At 39.1% G+C, this 23,509-nt stretch overlaps 5 protein-coding genes across 5 annotated transcripts; 3 read left to right on the top strand and 2 right to left on the bottom strand.

Annotated features, from left to right (window-relative positions):
• Window positions 1-995: 995 nt before the first annotated feature.
• On the bottom strand, window positions 996-2,420 carry MELLADRAFT_90916 (uncharacterized protein; the record flags this gene model as incomplete). The annotated part of the gene is made up of 2 exons (XM_007404985.1): window positions 996-1,912; window positions 2,036-2,420. 2 exons carry the CDS (start codon window positions 2,418-2,420, stop codon window positions 996-998), a joined length of 1,302 nt encoding a protein of 433 aa, XP_007405047.1.
• Window positions 2,421-4,249: 1,829 nt separating this feature from the next.
• Window positions 4,250-5,333, bottom strand: MELLADRAFT_59577 (Ulp1 protease; the record flags this gene model as incomplete). The annotated part of the gene is made up of 4 exons (XM_007404984.1): window positions 4,250-4,560; window positions 4,628-4,739; window positions 4,940-5,189; window positions 5,248-5,333. The coding sequence occupies 4 exons, from the start codon at window positions 5,331-5,333 to the stop codon at window positions 4,250-4,252; spliced, it is 759 nt and encodes a 252-aa protein (XP_007405046.1).
• Window positions 5,334-6,597: 1,264 nt separating this feature from the next.
• On the top strand, window positions 6,598-7,599 carry MELLADRAFT_102356 (uncharacterized protein; the record flags this gene model as incomplete). The annotated part of the gene is made up of 2 exons (XM_007405268.1): window positions 6,598-7,083; window positions 7,285-7,599. The coding sequence occupies 2 exons, from the start codon at window positions 6,598-6,600 to the stop codon at window positions 7,597-7,599; spliced, it is 801 nt and encodes a 266-aa protein (XP_007405330.1).
• Window positions 7,600-10,686: 3,087 nt separating this feature from the next.
• On the top strand, window positions 10,687-11,706 carry MELLADRAFT_102355 (uncharacterized protein; the record flags this gene model as incomplete). Its single annotated transcript, XM_007405269.1, has 4 exons — window positions 10,687-10,764; window positions 10,823-11,007; window positions 11,071-11,231; window positions 11,534-11,706. The coding sequence occupies 4 exons, from the start codon at window positions 10,687-10,689 to the stop codon at window positions 11,704-11,706; spliced, it is 597 nt and encodes a 198-aa protein (XP_007405331.1).
• Window positions 11,707-19,307: 7,601 nt separating this feature from the next.
• MELLADRAFT_59575 (uncharacterized protein) lies at window positions 19,308-19,871 on the top strand (the record flags this gene model as incomplete). Its single annotated transcript, XM_007405270.1, has 2 exons — window positions 19,308-19,737; window positions 19,780-19,871. The coding sequence occupies 2 exons, from the start codon at window positions 19,308-19,310 to the stop codon at window positions 19,869-19,871; spliced, it is 522 nt and encodes a 173-aa protein (XP_007405332.1).
• Window positions 19,872-23,509: the final 3,638 nt, after the last annotated feature.

Here is a 23,509-nt window from a genome sequence, read left to right as displayed (position 1 = left end):
CAAACAATACGATAAAGTCGATAGCTGATGACTGTGATAGAAATTTGTAGTGGAAAGGAAGTAAAACGAGACAATAATGTCAACAGCCAATAAAGTCAATAGCTGATGATTCTGATAGATAGTCAGATTTTAAACAAAAACGAAAAGATAAAGTGGATGAGTTGAACGGATATCGAGAACAGAATGCTAAGATGAGATGGATCACTAATGTGATCAGAAGAGGTCAATGGATAAGAGGAAAGAACACTATAATGAGGCTTAGATATTTCTTGAATGGAAAATAAAAGAGCAAAAAGAAGAGAAATTCAACAGCTGATGAGTCGGATGGAATTGAGAATACTAAGATGAGTTGGATAAGTGATGTGGTCAACAGCCGATGGGTTAACTTGGATAGATAGTTTATTGAGAGGTCAACAAAGAGGGTCATCAGCAATCAAAGGATAATCATAATCATCAAATGACGTCACCAAATTGATCAAGACATTTTGAAGACATAGGTTGCCATGAGAACAACATGATCACGAGATCTTCGCAGGTCAAGGACTATTCCTCCTGGCAAGCAGAGAGTATGATGTGAGAATTCCCACTGAGCAGACTTGTTCAAGTGTGAAATGAATTGCATACAAATTTCCTCTGTTGTCAGAGTTCATGGAAGGGAACAGTGGACCCAATGCCTAGTGGCCAAGGAAAATCGAATGAAGTTTTTGTAGTGATGTCTCTCAAAGTGTCAAGCACTGGAGATCAAGCTTCAGAACCACCATTCTTAGAACCAATCTCTCAAACAGGATCTATAGGACTCTATCGGCTAATCAAAGATTTGGAATGTATCATCAGACTTTTTAAATTACCTGTACATAGGTGCGGAGATGTGAACAATGTCACACATCAACTGAGATGATTATCAGCTCAAAAGAAGTGGGTTATTGCGTGAAGTACATTTTTTTGGGTAGGTAGGGGTTAAATGCGGCTAGGGGAAAGCGGTGATATTCATCAGGCTATGGTGTAAGCCGACAGTCCAGTAGCAATCTTAGATTACTAGGCAGGTGAAACGGTGAAGATTTATCAGGATGTTCTGCTTGATGATTCACACAAAAGTCATCAAAATCAAGTTTGATGGCATGAGCCAAGTTCCAACGCAGTATTTCACGCTGTGCCCAAACATTGACAGCAGTTGGTAGACCTTTCTTGCAGATGTCCTTGTTGATGCCTTCCGGAAAGAGAGCTTGAGTCAGAAAATTGTTGATCAAGTCCTGAGTTCTTTGCCATACTGTCTCGGTGATGGGTTTGTTTATAATCAATTGGTTCAGTAAGATCATAAAGTGCATGAGTTTCGTCTTGGTAATGTCTCTACTAAAGTCTTGTGGGTATGAGATCAAAGATTGCACACCCCCAGCTAGAAAGTGGAGGATTGGTGCCAAGGTTTCCGGTTCCAATGCGGCCTTGAGCTTCTCCGTGACGTCTTTGAAGTTCTTGTCCGATTTGGGAGTGTGAGAAGATTGTCCAAAATGCCTGAGAGCACAACAGATTGATGCGCCTCCTGCAGCTGCCCCATAACACCTTGTGATCAGGAAATCCAAGCATTTAAAACTATTCTCTGTACATGCGCCATCATCGAACTCAAGGTGTGTGTTGCCAGGCTTTAATTTCTGATAGTATTTGGCACAATTGATGGCCATCTTGACAGACTCGGAAAGATTGGTGTCTTCATTCAGTTCCATCGGTTTAGGCTTGGAATCTGTTTCAGAGCCAATGACAACAACTGAAGCAAGGATGATTTGTGCAGCGTAGATTTCTGGCTTCGGATTGTTGAGGGAATGAAGGACATCTCTGGCACGCTGAGCGGAGTCGTCTGAGGCTGTTACCCCCAGTGGCTGTTTCACCAGGTCAATGTTGTCAAAATTGAATAAGTCATCTCGTCAGTACGGTGAATCTGCTCCAGGTTGGAACATCTGTTGAGCTGAGATCAACAGCCCGAGAGATTGTCAGCCAAAGACTGTGACAAAGAAAGAGAGTTCAAAGGAAACATAGGGCTCACTCGTCTGATCATAAACCCATTCCTTGAGCATCATGTTTCTCTTTCTGACATACTCTAGTCCAGGCTTGGCAAGCTCGGCTGAATTATATGCCTTTCTTCCTGGAGATTGGGCGCCTTGTCCTCTTAGAAATAATATCTTTCCAACAACATCATACATTTCTTTACACTCATCAATGTTGATAACTCCCTTGAGGCCTGTTTGGGTATTTAAGTCAAAGTATGAGTTTTCTTTCCACATGGTGAGCTTGTCGTGTCCCAAGACCAAAGGGGGTGGGGCAGAGTCTGGGTTCTCCACAGAGACAGGCTTTTGTCGCTTGGAGGGATTTGAGTTTCTGGAAGACTTTTTTCCTTGCTTGTTATTACACTGCTCCTCAACCCAAACCATTTGGCCTTCCACGTTCTTGAACTTTCCAGCCAAGCAATCTGGTCATGTTACATGGTCAGGATTGGGTAACTTTCAATTGAAGATGAATTGGTGAAAGGCCTCTTACCTTTCCTGAAACGCTGGATCACTACGCTACTCAACGCTATCAGGACCAATCCGGATAGCGTAGATGAGCAAGTTATCATAACAACGCAATAATGTTATTCTGGGGACCATTAGCTAACACTTTGTAATTAACGTAAGTTGACCAAGCTAACGAAAGAATTGAAATTGCAAAACGTAACTGTAGAGCGCTACAAAAACGCGCTAACAACTAACATAACGTAAAAAAAAATTAATCGGCTTCGCCGTAAGCTATAGCAGCAAGGGCTGGCTTAGTGGTAGAGACTACTATGATTGATTATTCGCATTCATTGTGAGGTTGCAAGCTGTTGTGAGAGTAGGACTTTAGTGTCAATAGCCACTGTATGATCATCAAATTGGGATAAAAACCCCAATTCCAATGTAAACCAACCACAGGGCGAACTGACTCGCACGTTGGGGTTGAGGGTGCATACAGAATACTATCTCATCATACATCCTACAAGTTGGTTACAACTCTTTACATCAAGGATCTTCGCCTTCAGGAGGTGAAGCCCTCAAATTGGTGCAGGGGCACGCTAACCAAAGCTAATAGCTAACATCAAGTCTTGATGGCTGTCAACGTACATGAACAAATCCAGCTAATGCTAAAAATGTAGCAATACCAAGTTAACAAAAATTCCAGGATCTGGTAGCGTAGATCACCACATCTCATGGAAAACGTTGGTGGAGATGGATGAAAAAGTTACGCTACCAGCTTCTCTAATGCTTTTTTAGCGTAATTGGTCCAGCGTTGTTTCCTGACTTTCTCCAAAACCTTGATGATCTTTTTGTACCCTTCGACAACCTCCGACGTCAAAATCTTCTCAGCCAGCTGTTCTTTATGCCAATCTACCTGTTCTTTTAGTGTAACAGCATAGGTCTGTGGACTCAGACGCACGTGTGCATCTGCAGATGGTCAAATGGTTTAGATTGGTCAACCTGAAATCAAAGCAGTCGAAGTGTGCACATACCTCTATCCATTGGCGATTGAGTTGATGATGTGGATTGAGTTGATGATGTCGATTGTGTTGACGATGTTGATTGAGTTGATGATGTTGATTGAGTTGATGATGATGATGATGATGATAATTCAATCATTCATCATATTTTATTTGAAATTCTTACACAGAGCATCCCTTTTTCTCTGACTCTTTCACCAAACTCTGCTGGGTGGCAAAGTTTGGGGGCCAACTTATTGCTTAAAGTAAGAGCTAGTATCTTATCAAATTGAAGATGCCTGGTCTGAAGGGCTTCAAACCAGATCAACAGTAAGCTGTAAAGCTCAACATTTGGCGAAATGTGAAGCTTACATCATGTAAGCTTCACATGTGGCACTTTGGCGCCTGCTCATCTGGAGACGTAAGCTAGGATCCAAACAAAGACCAAACTTTGGTCTTGGTAAAGAACATCATATATATGGAAATGCTCTCCTGACCAATGCCAAACGAAACTTAGAAATCTGTAGTCATTGACAAATATTGATGGATAAGATATTCTAAAAAAATCCGAAGTAGGAAAGCTTGGAACAAAAGATTCAATAATGATTATGATTGACCTCAGAAACAACCATTTGCCTTGTAAGGCGTGATCTGAAATAACACAAACTTTGAACAAGCAGGCAACATTTGATCAATGAGACTTTTGTCCAATATTATTAGAAGACTTAATAAGTGATGTGAGTAAGATAATACAAATCAAAAAGCACTTCAGCCTTGTTTCTGCCTTTTCTTCCCTTTTGACACATGATGGTTTGGCTGCTTTACAAGGCGGCTGGACCAGCGTACTTTTCCAGGATGGTCAGAGGGTTCCGGTGAGGACTCCAGATTGGTTACGGGTGAGCGGGTTTGAATATGATCCTTCAGATGCTGGGGCAATGTTGATTCCTTCTTGAAGGAATCGTCCCCCTGCAGACCATCACCTTCTTCTACTTCTTCTTCACTTTCGGGAATGGGGGCATCGGAAGGATCTTCAGGAGGACAACCTGAAGCTTTGCTGCAAGTCGTCTTTTGCAACGCTTCTACACAATCTTTCAAAGCAATGTTGTAAGTGAGCAACCCAATCATCTCAAAAGACAAGACACACACCTTCAGTAGTGACCCCATCCTCGGGTGGAGAGGTCATTTTGGTTTCACTTCCTGCCTTGGAGACTTCCTTTTGAGGTGTTGAAAGGCAGAGCGGCATTTGTGCTTGGACTTTCTGTTGGTTGTATTTTTTAATACAATCCTGAGCTGTCTGTTCCAGGGTTTTTCTGGCTGTTTTGAGGATATCCCCATTCCATGAAGTTTATGTCTCAGTATCCTTTGATTTTTGCTTGGAAGTTTCCTACCTCAAAGAAAGCCACGGATGATACATGAGTCGAGCCAAAGTGTAGTTGGCAGGATGAATCTGACACATACACAAATCCACTTCATCATCTTGGCTCGATCTGTGACAAACATTTTGACCAAGTGGATGAGGTACAGACCACAGTCGTTAGAATTAGGTTGAGTAGGCACAGGTACATGTATTTGCGTGATGTTCTCCACATTGGACACAGAAAGATTTGTTTGTTTTTTGTTGTTTGCTTCTAGAACAAAGTACCAAAGGATTCTCTTGGCGGTTTCATGATGGCACTGATTTAAAGAGTCAAATATCAAGACGCACAGGCTGAGATGGACCAACTCAGTGACTTTCATGTTGGCAATGGAAACCAAGATTAACTGACCTATCCATTGAGACATCCAACAATTTCCCAGGATTTGCAACAATGAAGCTGTTCAAAGCATTTACATTAAGATCACCAACAGCCATGTCACAGACAAAGGAATAAGAACCTCACATCTCTTTTGGCTCAGCTGTGAGTTTCTGGAAGAACTGAGCACTGAACATATAAATTGAATCCATGAGGTTTGGATCACTTCAGAGAATCTCTTGAAGGTGCAAACTAATAATTTGCATGCACGTGAACATCAATGGTGCTCATGGGACATTCTTGTTTGATGAGCTGACCTTAATCCGAAATCAACCAGCGTGTCATTCAGCCATTTGGTTTCTTTCATCAGACGGGTCAGATCAGATTGATAAAGCCAAATGGGTTCCTTTCTCAGACCTAGCCATTGCAAAAATCTGCAACTCAGTGCAAGTCAATCCCCAAGGCTTGATGAGCGGTCAAATTGGAAGCTTACATCTCCTCCTCATCTTACGTTTGCTCAAACCTCAGAAGCTCAACATCAATTGTGATGCCTTGTGTCTTGCCCTCAACCGGTGCCTTATACAAGGTCCTGATGGGTGGTGGCCTGGGTGAAGTGTCAGCATCAACAGAAAGTCTGATGCCAAAGAAGCTTTCAAAAGATGGCTCACTGCGTTCTGGAGGATCGATTTTCAGGTAAGGGCATTATCCCGAGTTTCCAAATGAAACCAAGCAGAGAGAAATGGGAGTGGTCCTCAGATATACAATGGACAACTGTGAGTTTTAAGTAAACACTATGGGGATATTGGTCAAGAAAACGGTCAACAGCTATGACATCATACAAAGCTGTGGGATGATCCAAAAATGTCCGACCCGCCAGACAATCCTCCCAATGATCCCAATTTATTTAAAGAGAAAAGGCAGAAACATCAGAGTCCGAAAGACAAAGAAGATCATAAAAACCTAAAAGAAAAAGTTCAAGGCACACACGTAGCTTTCCCTCAAAAGCCTAGGTTTGAAAGCGTCTGATTTCAAGTAGCTGTCTCTTTCAACTTGTGCTTAAGTATCAAAGTCCTATTCTTAATGATATGAGTGTTGTTTCCAAAAAAACCTGTCAAATTCAAGTTATCTGATAGTTGTGCATGTTTCAAAGCAAATTTATTTGTAGTCGTTTGATCGATTTCTTTCCATATATGTATGTGGGCAGTTTGATCAACTTGACGCTTTTTCCTCCCCAGAAAATCAGAGGGCAAGCTCCACATCTCATGAGATGTGGAGCTTGCATAAAAAATGGTATGTAGTCCCAAAGAAATCCACACATTTGTGAGCTTCCAAAAAAAATAAGTTGTATTCACTGCATCAAAACATCTGTGTACCAAAAGTAATATGAATTATTTCCACTTATCCAAAAAAAGTTATATGTCTAAGAGACCTTTGCAATTCCAAGTCAACACATTCAACACTTCACCTGTCAAGATGAAGTCAAAGGCCATCAGCATCTTGAACTCCACAGCCAAAAATCTGGGAAACTATCTCATCCATACCAATCCACCCAAAACACTTGGTTATTTTGGTCTTGACTTGACCCACACTGGAAGCGCTTCACAAACGTTGAACCTTGATAACCCTGCCAGTTGGACCACATTCATCTCATTCTTGAAGAATATAAACGCAAAGAATGGTCACTATGCGGGACTGTTGGTGAAGATGCAAAATCCTGATCAAGTTCATAAAATGATGGACGAAAAGGAGAAACTAGGAAATCACATGACAGCGTGGAAAACTGTGCAGAGTGGCAGTGGACTTCCTGCACGCCCACAACCAGAAATCATCCTTCCAAGTCCAAACTCTAGTCAACAAAACTTGAAGACTGTACAGGCCATCACACAAGCAAACTCCTTTGGAATAAGTGGTGGAACAACCCACATTTGATATGTAGATTCTCTTGATAGCCGCTACTGGGTTGCTGTCAGTATGCAAATGATCCGCTTATGGGCGGATGCTTTGGTTAATATGTTTTTCTCTTCACTAGGGATACATCACTACTAATCCAGAGTTGGCCCTTTTGTTTAGATTCTTGCCACCAATACTGGCTCAAAACTAGTCACCCTAAAGATTCCACCCAAGATACCCGAAATCAGGACTTTCCTGATTGGAGTTGATCCAAACATCCCCAGTCTAAGTTCTATGAGCTCTGCAATACCTTTGGAGCAACCTAAGCAAGCTGTTTCAAACAATCAACGTATGCATGATCCCAAGTTCTGTGATACCTTTGAAGACTTTCTTTGTTTTGCAAACGTCAACATTGGGCATCCCAACTCTGCTCTTCTGCAACTTGCTTCAAAGCAATTGTTTCAGACAACATCATCTTTGGCGGCTTCCAAGTAATGGATATCTAAATGAAATAAATAGTCTAATTTTTCATATCCCACATCTCTTCATCTCAAACCCCTCTTCCGAACAAAAATGAGACTGTCATCTCAAACTCAAAATGTGCAACTCCATTCTCTCCTCAAGTGGTTATGACCTTTTATGTATGTTCAAGACCAATGCTGTATATTACTTTGTATTTACGTATAGCCCAATGAAAAGATAAAATAAAGCATTTGTGAAAAACTGGTGATTGTCTGAATCACTCACTCACAACAGACTCCACAATATTGATATACAAGAATGAGCTGCTTCCAAACAATCCAAAACTTGGAAATAGCAATCTTTATCTAAATCAACAACACAATTTCATTACAAGAGAAATACAATCTTGAGAGATGCTCAATTCTTGATGGACTACACAAATTCACAACAGCACAACATAATTTTAGGCTTTTAAAGGCATCCTGAACCACACAGCAAGCCCCGTACAAGTTTTGGAGTGAGGACATCTTCAGCAGTAAGATAGATAGCCTTGGATTATTGCTCAGGTGTCATGGCCTGCTCAAGAACATGAGTCCTACAAAATCTGGACTTGGTCAAATCAGAGGATTTTTCAATTGGGTTGTATTTTGGGCTATAGGCTGGTAAGTACATCAGTCAAACACCAAATTGGTTGCAAAGCTCCTGAATAGCATCTCCATGGTGGATTGTAGCGTTGTCCATGATTATGACACTGTTCTCTCCTGGCCACAGACTCGTCACAGGAAGCTATGTTGTAGATTTCAGCTGATTACATAGACACCTAATCACTCGAAATGTTTGGTGGACTTACCAGGTACTGAGTGAGGGAATCCTCAAAGTCCAGTCTATGGATTGAACCTTCAATTACCATTAAGGCTCAGCACCCACTCAGTGAGATTGCAGGAAGGATACTGAACTTTTGAGAGTTGATTGCTTGGGGCAGTCTCTTGGTACGTTGACCTCGTGGAGCTCTTGCATTTGGTCGATGCAAGCAACAGGCAGCAATAGAACTTTCATCTGGAATGAATCAAGGTCAGTAAGCTTGCTTGAGACTGATACTAATCAGCTTACCTAAGAAAACCAAGCACCGAGGATCAATTCCTCCAACATCATAGACAAATTCAGCACGAGCTTCTGGTGATTGATTTGGGTGTGCAGTCCGAGCCACCTTCAGAGTTAGTGCCAAGCAATCACGTATTTCAATGGCTAGGGCGCTGATTGAAATAAGAAATCCTTGCTCATATGCAAGGTTTTGTGCAATCTTGTCAAGGTACAGTGTTGGATCAGCATCAATCATATCACAAATGAATGTTCACTCTTCAGCTGCGAGGATACGTGGTGCACCACACGGCTGATAGAATCCTGGATTCGAAATGACGGCGCGGGTCTCATCATATAACTTGGACCATTGGATTAGGGAGTCTGGTGAAGGCTGGTAGGCGAGTCAATCACGGATCTCTTCCTTGGTGAACCTTGTTGAAATAGCATGACTGCAGAGAACTTTGTTTGTGGATTGTTTTCAACAAACCTCATTGCCTGACGCGTGCATTGGGGAAACAAAATCAACAATGAGATAAAGTCTTCAATATCAGAAGTGTAGGGAGCAATCAAATCAAGCAAGGTTGAGAGGATGATGAAGTCAAACTTACAGGTGAACTGTCAAATTCTCAAGGTACAATAGAGTTAGTGGGACGATTTGAGTGGAAGTTGGTTTTGATGATAATGAGAGCGAGATTGAAAGGTTGCTAAGAACTTCTAGTGAGGAAAGAAAAGCAAAATAGTGAGTTATTGTTGTATGGATTCCACAACAGCTTGTACTCATCCTGGGGGTCTGAAACGGAAGGATATCACAAGCGGATTATCACACACAGCAGGGTATCAGGCTGTTGGTCAAAAAGAAAGAAATTTGACTTGCCAAATCAAGAAAATAAGCTGATGAATAAAGGTTGGTCAATAAGAATCACTTATTGGTCCGAATCAAGAGTGAAGATTGAAAGGGTGAAGTCGATAACGTTTGAACCAGATCAATGGGATCTGTCACTCCAAATTGGTTGAGCGTGAAAATGGATGATGGATGTCAGGAGGGATTATCAAGAGAGACAATGGTGTGATTGCGAGTGAGTTGAACAGAGATTGATGATGGTACACTACAGTGGGGAAAGAGAGGGGGGAGAGATCAAATGTCATAGAGGAGTCCATAACTTTACATAGACAGAGGCTCTTTTGGCGGTTGGTTAGGTGTATACACTTCCGGCATTAAAGAGATTCCCCATTTTTTACTGCTAAATATCTTCATAAGTATTTCCTCAGTAGCCATTGTGATATATGTAGTCAATTTTTTGGGCGTAAAAGTTACAGAATGTATTACATGTGAATCTCTCAACCAGATGAGCAGGTAACTGAGCAGAGCTATATGTAGATGATAGCTAAGTATTCACTCAGATGTCTGCACATATGTAACATATGCTTTATTGCTCAGATGGCCACTGCGTAATGGTTTCATGACCTATTCTACTCTCAAAAGTGTTCCCAGCCTGGTGCTGATTCCCATCAAGGAACATCTGTAATGCTGGCAGTGATAGACCTAACCTGAACGATGTGAAGAAAAATAAAAAAGCAAGCTATTTGGGAATGGCTGTATTTTGTATTTTTTATTTTTTATTTTTTAATTTTTAATTTTAATTTTTAATTTTTAATTTTTAATTTTTTATCTTTTATTTTTTGTCTTTTATTTTTTATTTTTTATTTTTTATTTTTTATTTTTTATTTTTTATTTTTTATTTTTTATTTTTTATTTTTTATTTTTTATTTTTTATTTTTTATTTTTTATTTTTTATTTTTTATTTTTTTGTATTTTTATTCTTTTGCACTGTGAGAAGACGCGCCCAAGGGCGCCAATTTATCAAAAAACATGCCTAGGCGCACCTTTCTTTTCAAGGGCCGCACCCCCATCCTGAAACACAACCACAAGTCAACCATAATTGATTGAACACATAAATTTTGAATCCTAAAACGCACATTTTCTGCCCCATTTTTTAAGTCTATTCCAAAATCCTCCAACTGTTTTTTGTTTTATATGCAATGGGACAAAATGGACATCATCACACCAAAGACAGGCAACGAAAGGCTGAGTATGCACCTCCAAAGCCGAGTGTCAATGTAAGTATATTTTCTCTCTCTTGCATTATTGAAATCAACTGATGGTCAAAATTTGCAGCTGGACACTGAGCGCAAAAGATTGAAAAATGCAGCTTGTCAAAATCAAGATTTGATCAAGATACTGAACAATCCTAGTAAACCACACAGAAAGTTTTGCCTTGTTAGAGTGGAAGATAACCTCAACAATGTTCAAAACCGCAATGGTCCTTTAAAAAAGCCATTCAAACTGGAAGGTGCACCAGTGTGGATGCTTCTCAATAAAAGAAATTGAAAAGTAGTTTCTGTTGCCCAAAGTACTCCTTTCAGTTCCATGTCTCAACAAAAACTATTCAAGCTTAAATTTATTTCAACCTATTTACGTAATGAGCGCAAGTATGGCAATCCTGTCAAATCTAATTGTGCAATGTTGAAGGGCTTCATGGGAGCTGTTGGTCATTGCAAAGCTTACAATACAAGGAAAATTGGTGGTCAGTCTCTATCATTCTTTATGTACAAATCTTAATCTTCTCTTGTCATTCTTAATCCTTTTTGATTTATCTTAATATTTTTGAACCTTTTGATTTTATAGGTGGTAGTCATCCTTGTAAGAAGGTCCAATCCAGCCACAAGTTGCTCAACCACTGGTGGAGATGATGTGTATGTTGATGCCCTAAAGTCAAACAGATTCATTCACCATATTTTAAATCACTTTCATAATCTTTATTTGAAAAAACTCAAGAACATGTGAAAGAACTTAAGATACCTAGCTTTTAACAAATGTCTCATTTAGAACATGAACAGCAAAAGAAATCCATTGTACTAGGGAATGCTTCAAACCCTCTGGAGAATCTACTTGACTCAGTACTTCAGTACAAATTAATATCAAGTATGAGAGGATGGCTTGTACTCTGGGCAGCTGTATACAAAGCTACAAAAATCAAGCACCACTTCCATTGGAATTGAAGCAATACAAGTCATTGGACATCCCTTGTCCCAAATACTTTGGTAGTGCTTTATTTACGTATCAGATGTATCTTAGACAAATTAAAGCCCAAGAAACACTTGACAGATCAAAGAAGAAATGCTGTAAATGATTTTTCATATGTTTCATCTTTTCAAAATATGATCTAAATCACAAAATGTGACAATTTGCTTGCATGAGTGGATTATTTTTCCAAATTTGTGGTCCACCTCCTTTGACTGTTTTGGTCATTGTCCATTACCTTTGATGTTGCTTTTCCTCACCTTTTTAGTTGCATTGCTTTTCTCCTCCTTACACTTTGTTTGTTTCTCAGTCTTGAGTTACTTTTAATGAGCTCCTTGGCTCCTTATTTGTTGTTCATCTGTCCTTGCCAGGTTTTCATTTACTGAGCTTTTGCTTTGATCAGGCTCTTGTATATTCCTTTGATCTGCCTTGTGTAAAAGCTTCTCAACGTTGTATTTGATTTATTTTTAATGTTTGCGCATTGTCAGTTTGTCATCCTCAAATTTGATTTTCAAGGAGGGCTTCATTTATTGTTTGTCTGTCGGTGCCAGGCTTGCATATATTAAGCTATTGCTTTTATCAGGCTGTTGTAAAAGGTTGTAAAAGTTGCTTTTGTTTCATTTTTAGGATTGCAGTATTTGCACCTCCTCCCCCTTATCAGGCCTTAAGTTACACATAAAAACCTGTATGTACATATGTACCAATTTATTTTTTATTTGCCTGGGCCTGGTCAGTTGCACACCATCACATTCTCGTCCCTTGCATTCAATTTCAAGAGCAATCCCAACATTGAAGCCCTTTATGAGTTTGTCATTTTGTTTGTCACATGTCAAAAGACTATGTCCATTACTTTAACTGTATTTTTGGAATGATTGATAAAATTGATTGTATTAGCTTTTGCATCAGTAGACTTTCTCTCTCTCAGTTTTGGAAGTGATCTATAAAGAGCCCTTCACCGGCTCGCTATTGCTTTGTAACAGATCACAAACATAATTGGGGTCACATACACAATGTGGCCACACACATAATTGGCTTTTGTGCTGAAAGCAAATATTGATGATCTACATATTAAGCTGAGCTGAAGTTGAACTCCCTGTATTGTTGGGATGGACTGGACAGGTTTGTTTGTTATGACCAGTTTGATGACATAAACTACATGGTGGTTCAGTCTCACCAGCATCTTGATCTTCAAAAGCACTTCTATCTCGCTTAGTTGTGTTCAAAGCACCTTGTGGTTGACCACAGGAGCAAATTGGGATTGGATTGCTGACAGATGGAGTTGGATCTGTCAAAATCTGCAAGAGTTGATTTTTTAGGAGAGCTTGTCAACGGGGTGGTAAAGTTGCGTATAGAGTCTGAATGCTATTGAGCATTGTATTGATCTCAATGCACTGGGGTGGTTCAACATCAGGTATAATGTGGTCAAGTTTCCAATGAATATTGAAATGTTGAACCTGAAGCTTGTTGCTGGATTGAACACGCTCCTTTATAAAGTGCACGCAGGGTAAACCCTGTGATCCCAAAAGTGCATATGTGCAGATCGAATTGTTCTTTGATAAAGGACTTTTCTGACCTGCTGATACACCTGAGAAAAGAGAAAGATTAATTACACAACCTCAGGGGGGACAATAGTCATAGAAGAGCAAGTGAGAACGGACCTCAGTGTGAAGTGCAAGATCTTCCTATTTACCTCACCCCAGATGTTGCTTTTAAACCAATTCACGAGATGAGTGCGGTCGTATTTCATCCACTGTGGAAATCAAATTAAACAAGAATGATGTTTATATATACAAGCAACAATTCCATGTGCCAATCTTAAGCCACCTGTTTTGATGACTTAATGCTTTCAACCAATCAACTCAAAATCTCATTGATAATTAATAACATTATTATCATTCTTGAATTCACTTCAATGCATTACATCATCACAGAATTTCTAAATTTGACATGAAGGCAAAGATTATATATCTTTTTGAAGAAACATCACACATAGACAACATATCAAATACCAGTTTTATCCTCTCACTATGGCACATTGAGTCTTAATCAGATTATCATTACTATTCATTTCATTCTATGATGGTTTCTATCATTTCATTACAAATTATATGAAGAGTTTGAAGAACTGTCTATCAAACACAGACAACATGATCACTGAAAGAAAAAAAAACAGATAAGGCAACACATCAAACAAAATGCATACCCAAGAAAAATCCACTGTTTCCCTCATTACTCCCTGTCTCACCAGTTTACAATAGCGTAAAGCTACCATCCAACCAAAGTCTTCTTGGATTTTCTTCACCACAACTATGTGGCCTTCAAATTGGTCGGTGATTGGTTTCCACCCACAAGCAACCAAGTGAGTACAGAACAGTTCTATGCAGGCTCCCCATACTTCATAATCAATGATTAGCTCTTCAACTGGTGTGTCTCCTCCGTAAATTTTTGCTTCACCTGATTTTTCCTTATCTGATTTAGTGGATCCAGCCAACCACACCTTTTGATCAGCCACTTGCCATTCCTCATTGAAAACCGTAAGCTGGACATAAGAGGTCAGTCCTTTCAAAATGATAGTCAACCCCAGCGATAAAAGTCCCAAGGATTCCTTCATCTGTGCATCCCCTCCTTTTAGAATTTTCCCATTGTGTATCACATTGCTGTTTTCCATTTCTAAGGTACCTTTCTTAGCTGACATGGTTGCAAAAGCTTTATCGGACTCTTCTTTTGCCTTTGCGCCTTTTAACCACAGTGTCCATCATTGTAGGATTAGTAAGAGGATGGCTGTCTTGATGAGTTTCAACAGCTCCGTGGGTTTTGTGAGTGTTGACTCCAGCATTCTCCAGTTGAAGGATGCTTGTTTCTGGTCTAACCTCCTTAACAAATGCCACCAATGGAGTTTCTGATGTGTCTGTGAGTGTGTTGTCTTCATCTATCACTTATCTATTTTCCCTCATGAGAATTGTCTTGACTTGTCCTTATTTAGGGTTTTTAATAACAAGGCGGCTTCCTTGTCATCACCACAACTGTGAGCTTCCTAGATTAGGGCTTCAATTGCTGTTCTCCGTAAATCATCTGCTCAGAATTCCAATTGACACATGTTTCCATTTATGTCAGTTCTTGTTTTCAAATGTCTTGGTGTATTCTTCTGTGTGTTTGTGAAGAAACAATTCCTTGTGTTAAACCTATGGGCTGCCAATACAAGGTGGTATGAAATGCTGGACTGGGATCTATGGTCCCTATTGTAAGCTGGAGACAGGCTGGTCTCCTATCATGAGCCGGGCCACACTTGACTCCTACTGTAAGCTGGGCCAGACTGGGCACTTATCATTAGCCAGGTAGGCTTTCTTGGTCTCAGTTCTTCCTTGCTATCCTAGTTCCTGTCTCCAACTTCTCAAAAAAATAATCAAAACATATGGTCATTTTTATTTCTTTGTAACACCAGCTGTCCCAATATATGCTGGGAGGCTTAGTGTTACCACCTTTCATATTGGAGAAGTTTAAAACTTTTTTTGTTATAATAAAACATAAAAGAAGTACTATGAAGAGTTTTGGGACAGAAAGGACTTTGTGTAGACGATTGATACAAAAATATAGAGATTTTGAGGTAGAAGATGGATTGAAAACAGATGTGCATGATTTAAACCGGATATTGGATTGAAGACGGAAGCTGGAAAGACTAAAGACTTGAATTAATAAAATTGAACTGTTTGTCTCACCTAGTTTGTCATTTTAATCCTCTCTATCCTCCTCCTCAGACTCTTCCACTTCTTCAAATCCTCCCCACTCTCCTCAGTCCTCTTCTTTAGCTGGTAGATCTTCTCACGGGCCTTTTTCTTTGTTCTTCTGACGTCCTTCTCTTTCCGTGATTTCCTTAGATTTCCTCAAGAAAAGATATGTTGAGCAACTGAGCTTAATGCAGAAATAAAAATTCACTTACCAACTTGTAGAAAGTGATAGTAGGCCAAACACGGAAATTCATGTTGAATGTAAGAACCACCAGGCCTCATAATAAATAGAACATCAACCATGTATATATAGATTCAGAACACTCTGTTACACATGTTGAAAATGAGATCAAAGTCAGTGGAGTAAACAATAATAAGAATGATCAAAGAAAGCCCATGCATCTTGTTCACTTTGTAGCAGAAAATGAATGCTTAAGATCATTGCTAGGAAAAACTCAAAAAAGATACGTGCAAGTCTACTTGAAAGTGCGGTTATAATTTTTGCATCATTTACAACTTCCCCATCTTCCTGATTCAAATCAATTTTCAATCCCCAATCCTTTTTCCAATCAACCATCTGAATAGCTTCTGAAATCCATTCCATTGCATTGTCTAGTAAGGATCTTGCTATATTTGTAATTATGTTATATGATTCCACAACTTCTGAGCTCAATGAGTTGGTGGAAATGTCACCATCGGTGATGTTGTTTGGCATTGATAGAATGGAAGTTAAATGAGGATGAAGTCAATTGAGAATGGATTTGATTGAGATTGATTTGATTGAGGATGAAGTGGACAACTTTTACTGTCTCGTGACAACTAAAGATCACAAATTTCATCTCAAGATGTTGAGCCTTGGATTTCAACTTCATTCTCACCTCTCTATCAAACTTCAATTCAATCTTTCATCATGGGATGCGGTCCATCAAAGTATCCTGCCAAAAATGATGCTAATCAACAAAGCGCAGCAATTGATGCACAAAACAAGGAGGATTGTAATAATGCCAGGTGTGAAGGATAAATACTCTCTCTTATGAAAAATGAAAAACAAAATTCACGAGGTTAAAGACACACATCAAATGTCAAGTTTTATTCATCTTGTTTCTTTTGTATTGCCTTTTATAGAAAATAAATCAAGATCCTATTACTTGGCGCGGGTGAATCTTGAAAGTCAATGCTTGTCAATTGCCTCAGTGTTAAGAGCCTCTGCCCTGTTTGAACTCCTGTAGCACTTGCTTCTGCTTGCGTCAAAACTTGTTTATTTAAATTAGCTTCTGTTTGATTTAACTGATTTTGAAACAACATCTTTTTTCTCAATTTCTTGATTTATTTCTTTGTGTTATCATTTTTAACTTGTACTTCAACTTTTGGATCTTTGTATAATCTTCGATTAACATATTCAAAAACCTTCTATAACCAATGAGCCTAAGAAACAAGAGGCAAGATAACTAAAGGTGTGTTCTTTTCAACTGCTGCTAATGAGGGATGAAATTGAAGTGGGGAAGAGAAAAAACTTTCTATATTCCTTTCCTGCCAAGTTACACAGGGCGCTGTAGAACTCCTACGTTGTGTGGTGTAGGCTGAGCCAGGGAGATGATGAAACTCGAGCGCAGTGAAGCTGCCCTCAACCTTGTAAATGAAGTCCAAAAATAAAAATAAACAATGAAGCAAATCTCTAACAACTTTCTACTTTCACAAATACAACCCATAATACTTTTGTAATAATTCTAAAAGAACCGCAAGATCTGGCGGATTCCAACTGTACCCCACACTACACTACACAAGGTGTTGATGCAAAGCTATGTGGATTTTGAGTTTAATGTAATGCTTGCTACATGTAATAAAATAAAATAAAATAAAATTGATATTTGGAAAGCCCTGATTAAGAAAACCCGGCCCTGAGCTTAAATCCGACGGACTGACAACCAATCTACAACCCAGCTCAGCAAAGCACAATAAAGCAAAAACAATATCAACCACAAAACCCCACCAATCTTCAAGACACTGATCACTATGAACAATAATCTAAATAACAGTAAAGTAATGTTTTTCTTCTCTATCTTCCTCTTCCTTTCTTTCAATAAAAAAAAAGATAAAAAAAACCCCAGCAAGATTGCTTTTAATCGGACACAATAAGACTTTTTTTAAAAAACTAATGATTTCTTCTCTTTCTTTTTCTAACTCTTTCAATAGGACACTTTTAGAAAAAAAAAACCCATATGATGACAACACTATAATCATCAAGGACACACGCGACCCAAAATACTCAGATACAATCACTAGAACACCTTCCAACAGAAACTTCAAAGACTCAAGACACTTTTAAAAGACACTCTTAGATTGACGCTTAGACACGAACACACACAAAAAAACGATGATCCACTGATGGATAAAAAAAATGAAAACAATATGATTCTACACACAGACACTCCTCCACAAACAGAAAAACAGATCCCTCCTCCAGATGAAAACTCCTTGATACCTCTTTTCCTTCTCTCTCAACTTTGACTCCATCTCTGATCGGACTTCTCTCGTTCTTGGCTTGTTTAATCAATTTAAATTTAAATTTTGATCCTTTTATGTAAGTAATTGCTTTGTTTTCTTTTGTTTATTCTTTTATTTGGTCTTCTTTCTTTCTGCTTGCCTCCACTTCTCAATTCCCTTCTCCACTATCTCAATCTAGATTTTACTATTTAGATTTCGATTTTTTATCTTGATGTTAGTATGTAGTTTATTTTTCTCATCTATCTTCTCCACTCTCCCATTTTACTAACTCTCTGTCTTGTCTTGTCATCATCCTTCTTGATAGAACTTGGCTTCATCAATCTTGATTTTGACTGTTCATCCAATGAGTAGATTCATTTCATTTTCATTTTTGATTTTTGGGGTCTTTATGTAAGTAAGTTTTCTCTTTTTTTTGTCTTTATTTGTTCTTCTACTGATTTATCTTCCTTGTTTCAACTTTGATTCCTTTTAATTTCACTTCTAGGTACCTTCCTTTAAATCACTTTTTTGGCATTTTGATCTTGACTTCTTTCTCAGGTGAGTTCTTCACTTCTTTCAATATTTATCTTGAACTTTCTTATTCAACTACTCCTTCTTTTGCTAATTGAATTTGATCTTCCCTTAATTTCTGGTTGCATTCGCCTCCTTTTCTTTTAGGCTTCCTTTGATTATGTACTTTTAGATTTAATTTAACATCCTTCAATCAATTTGATTTTCAATCTTGACCTGTTCCTCTTTGTTCATGGTAGGTTTGTACTCTAAAATTGAAGCTCTTGTTGAACTATTTATTTCCTTCTGGACCCTTGATTTACAATGCCAAGTAAGTCATCTTGATTTCCATGTATCTACTATCAGATCTGAACTTTGGGCTCTAATTCTGATCTTGCAAACTACTGACACCTCTTTTCTATTTATTTATGTCCTTTCTCAGTCTGCATCTTTTAGATCAATTCTATGGCTCTCTAAATGTGATACAACACTCAACCATTCTTGTTGGAATTCAACTACATTAAATTTTCAGCCTTTTCCTCTTAGTTTATTTTATCTTAATTTTAATGATGTAATGCAATTTTAATGATGAAATATGAATAATTTGTACTAAAAAAGTTGTATCTCAACAATATTGCTCAGTGTGTATTGAGTTGGAGCGAGTCTCTGATTGTGAGGACCATTTAATGATGAATAAATAGCTGAGGAAAACTTAAGTCCAACACCCAAGCAAAATTGAATATAAAAAGACCATGTATGGATGGATTTGATCACCACAGTGTGTACATGTCTCTCATTAGTTCACATGTCATGGACATCAGCACCAAAACGTGCAAAATGTGCCTTGTTTGGTGCTCTACATGAATGTAGTGGCAAAGAGACCAGGAAATGGATTTGCTTCAACGCTCCTGGTCAACAATGACAAGAATCAGATCAATCCTACTTATGAGTTCTACCATACAAAAGTCATCTTCAGAGTCAATGAACATAGGGTCATTAAGCGGTGGGATTTCTGGACAAGATACCCAGGCCAGCTCATTTTTGAAAACAACACAGTTTTGAGGGTAGTTTCTCAAAAGATCCATGAAGGCCAAGGTTTCACTGTGGATCTCTTCAATTATTGCCAAACAGCTCAGGCTTTGCTACTGGCCACTTGGCTGGTGTCAAAATTCAAGGAAGAGATGGAATACTTGGATTTGACGAGTACACAGTGCAACTTGCTGCCTGGTTTGCAAGTTTGTCCTTCTCACTGCAACACATATAAAAGAATATGCAACAATCCAACTAACAGTGTGTTTCAATGTAGTCCACAGGTTCTGTCACACTGTGTAGTGTATGAAAATAATCCAAATGAACCTTCTGACCTTGCGTACAATATTTTCATGATTGAAGAGCATTTGGAGGGTACCAGCATCAACCATTGAGACCATCTTGACTTTTAGACCATGAAGAATGAGACTTTTAAGAATGAATATGATGTGATGTGGGCTCCTTCTCACTTGACATATGGGCATTTCAATGGATTGATGTTCCTTGCTGGAATTCATGCCAATGGAATGGTTATCACAGATACCAGCTTCATGGAAAGGTGTGTGGATATTGTCTTGACAACTCAAGTATATGTACTGATGCAATTGCACAGGGGCAAAAATGGATGCTCACATAGGGGTGAGCATAGATATTCTTGTGTTTTTCCAACAATGGGTCAAATTTATTACCAGATTCTTCCTGTTTTCACTCCTATCTCTTCCTGCTTGTCAGCTGATTACATGATCAACTGAAACTGAACCTTCTTCAGGCTTTTTGCTAAGGGCCAAAGCCTGAGGAGGGGCCAATCCATCTGCTCAGCTAATGCTGAACAGCATGCCCCTGTTGGGTAGACTCCAAGGGGGGCCAATGAGGATTTGCTTAGAGGTTAAGATGAACTAGATTCATCAGCAAATCCTGTGCAGCATCCTTGGGACAGATCAAGGAGGGTCATCCCTGCCTCAGGCTTCTTGGCTCAGGAATAAAGCCCAAGGTCTATCTGCTCAGCTAATCCTGAGTAGCATCCTGAGGATAAGAGGGATTCAGAGGATGACACTGATGTTTAACTGAGCGGTGCTCAGTTCATCTCAGTTGCTCAGCTAATCCTGAGTGGAATCCTGGGGATCATTCTGATCCAGAGGATGTCACTCAGAATCAGCCAAGCAGATGAGCCATACCTGCCTCGAGTATCTTTGCTGACAAATGAAGCCTGGGGAAGACCTAGTTTATTTGCTAAGACCCTGCCAATTGTGTGAACAGCCTGATCCAGGGGACACCACTTAGGTTTAGCTGAGTGGCTGAGATAAACTGAGCAGATCTCTTTTGTCAGGCTTCAGTCCTTAGCAGGAAAGTCTGAGGAGAGGCTGTTCTATATGTGATGCGACCAATGGACACTACTGAGTATTAGCTGAGCAGCTGAGATGGAACAACCCCTGTGCAGGCTTCTTACCAATGTTCCTCTTGGTGTGCTGACCTGTCAAGTTTGCCAAGGGACCTCTCTTTCATTAGCGGGGTTCAAGTCAGAAATTCTGAGCAGGAATTATACAACTTCCAAGTAAATTCTTGAAGCACAAGGTGAGCTAAAGAATCACAAGGATTCATAAAAAGTGCTTCAATATACGCCACTGTCTCTTATAAGAAAGAAAAGAACAAGCTTGAAAAATTGCATCATATCTGCTGTTGTGGATTTAATGAAAGAGAAAGACAAAAAAGGAAACTGTCAAGAAACGCAAAAGAAAATTATACACCTTTTCTTGACACAAAAAGGCTTTTTTTTTCCTCAAACCAAAAAAAAATCAACCTTCTTATAAATTATAGGCATTTTCCTATATTTTCAAACCTCACAGGTACCTCTAGAGGTGCTCGCAAGCTGGAAAATATGGTCTAGAAATTGTGACCTCCAAGCAATGCCTAAAATTCATTTTGGGTCTGATTTCTTTTGACTTGAACCCTGCTATTGTCACTTGATCCTTTTACATCAATTGGTCATATCTTGTATTTTTCATTATCAATTTACGTGCACAATTGTTGTTTGATTAGAGCCAAGTATCAGTGTAATACTTCTATTCTTTTCATTGTACACATATTTTGATTGTTTTACATGTGGTGGAAGTGATTCATATTTTTCTTCTTATTTTTCATTGTCATGAAGGATATCATTAGTGTCAAAAGTAGATGTTTCCTCCATACTCAAAAGCCACATTTAAGGAGAATTTTTTCTTTCTGTTTTTTCTGAACTTTACAAAAGTACAACATCTTTCAGTATTATTATTTTGGTCTACTTTTAGTTGTGACGAGGTCTTGGGCGGCTGCGCTGCCCCTCGGTCATTCTGCTTCAGTTGGGTTTTTGCAACTTGTGTGAGTTGACCTGTCTAAGTCCTTTTCCCTACTACTCTGACCACTATGAACCCTTTGGACCACAAATGCACAATACCTGGAGTTTCCCTAGACTTTATATTGTGAGTGCAATAGTTTTGGAACTTGCCACACATTCTGAGTACTCAGAGCACCCGCAATCGTTGGCGTTAAAATTGGAGTTATTTAAAAAAATTAAAGATTCTTTAGCTGGGGTTAACAAATTTAACCACAAGTCCCACAGTCGTTGGCACTAAAGTTGTATTATTTAAAATTAACCCACACTAAAAGCCTGGGTCCACAGTGGGTTGGCTCTAGACTGGAGTCAAACCAAACTTTTCTTTTTATTGTGTCGCACCCAAATTCCACATTATTGCAACTCTTTTTATTAGCAACATGGATGATATAACTCAACAGCACTTGGATCTCCTTCAACAAGAAGAAGATGAAGATTATGATGAGATGCATATGTTCTTCTTTGTTCAACCAGAAGAAATGAACAGACTCAACAAACGGACAGTCATTGAACGTTACTGGATTGCTGCTGATCAGTGTCTACATCGTGACTATTTCAAAGAATCACCGCTATATCCTTGTGCTTACTTTGAGAGGAGGTTTCGAATGAGTCCTGAGCTCCTTCGCAAGATGGCTGCTGATCTACAGGAGCACAATGTTTATTGGATACAACATCGCGTGAGCATTCAACTTCCATGTTCATGGTTTGATCATGTTGATCCAAGTTTATTTCTGTTGATTTACTTACATAGGGTTGTTGCAAGAAACTCGGTCTTTCAACATACCAAAAGATGACGGCTGCAGTACGACAGCTAGCCTATGGAATTTCCAGTGATGCAGTCAACAAGTACAAAGAATACCCAAGACCCCCAAATCCCGACAAACTTGAGATAATACTAAAGGAGAATGAAATGCGGGGTTTTCCAGGCTGCAAAGGGAGCATTGATGGTATGCACTGGCTGTGGAACAACTGTCCTCAAGTGTGGGCGGGTCAGTTTGATGGAAAAGACAAAGATACATCAGTGGTTCTTGAGGCAGTTGCCTCAAAGATCCTGTGTATCTGGCATGCTTTCTTTGGTACGCCAGGTGCTCTCAATGACATTAATGTCTTACAAAACAGCCCACTTTTTGATGCTTTCATCAACGGTCAGTTTCTCTTTGACACCATTCAAGAGAGAAACTCGGTTGATTTTTGATTTTGGTCTTTTGTTTGTATTGAAACTCACAGGTTCTGAAGACCAAATTCATTTCAAGTTCAATGGACATCAATCCACTTGAGGATATTACCTCGCTGACGGGATTTACCCTCTATGGCCTGTCCTCATCAAGTCAATTCATAGGCCAGGTGATGAAGCAAGTAGTTATTTTTTGATGTTGCAGGAAGCTCTTTGAAAAGATATTGAGTGTGCATTTGGTGTTCTTCAAGCACGCTGGCATACACTCACATCACCATGTCGCCTTTTGAGTATAATGGACATGACAAACATAATCTTATGTTGTACCATAATCCACAACATGGTTGTTGAAGACCACAGCAAAAAGGATCAGGCTATCATAGACTATCAATCACAACACAATCCTGAGATACATGCAAATCGCCTCAATCCTCATCTCAAATACACTCTTGCTCAATACTTCAAAGTGAATGCTGAGCTAAGAAACCGAG

Source organism: Melampsora larici-populina (assembly GCF_000204055.1).
Source record: "Melampsora larici-populina 98AG31 unplaced genomic scaffold MELLAscaffold_3, whole genome shotgun sequence".
Classification (NCBI taxonomy): domain Eukaryota; kingdom Fungi; phylum Basidiomycota; class Pucciniomycetes; order Pucciniales; family Melampsoraceae; genus Melampsora; species Melampsora laricis-populina.
This window is presented reverse-complemented; position numbering and strand designations above follow the sequence as displayed.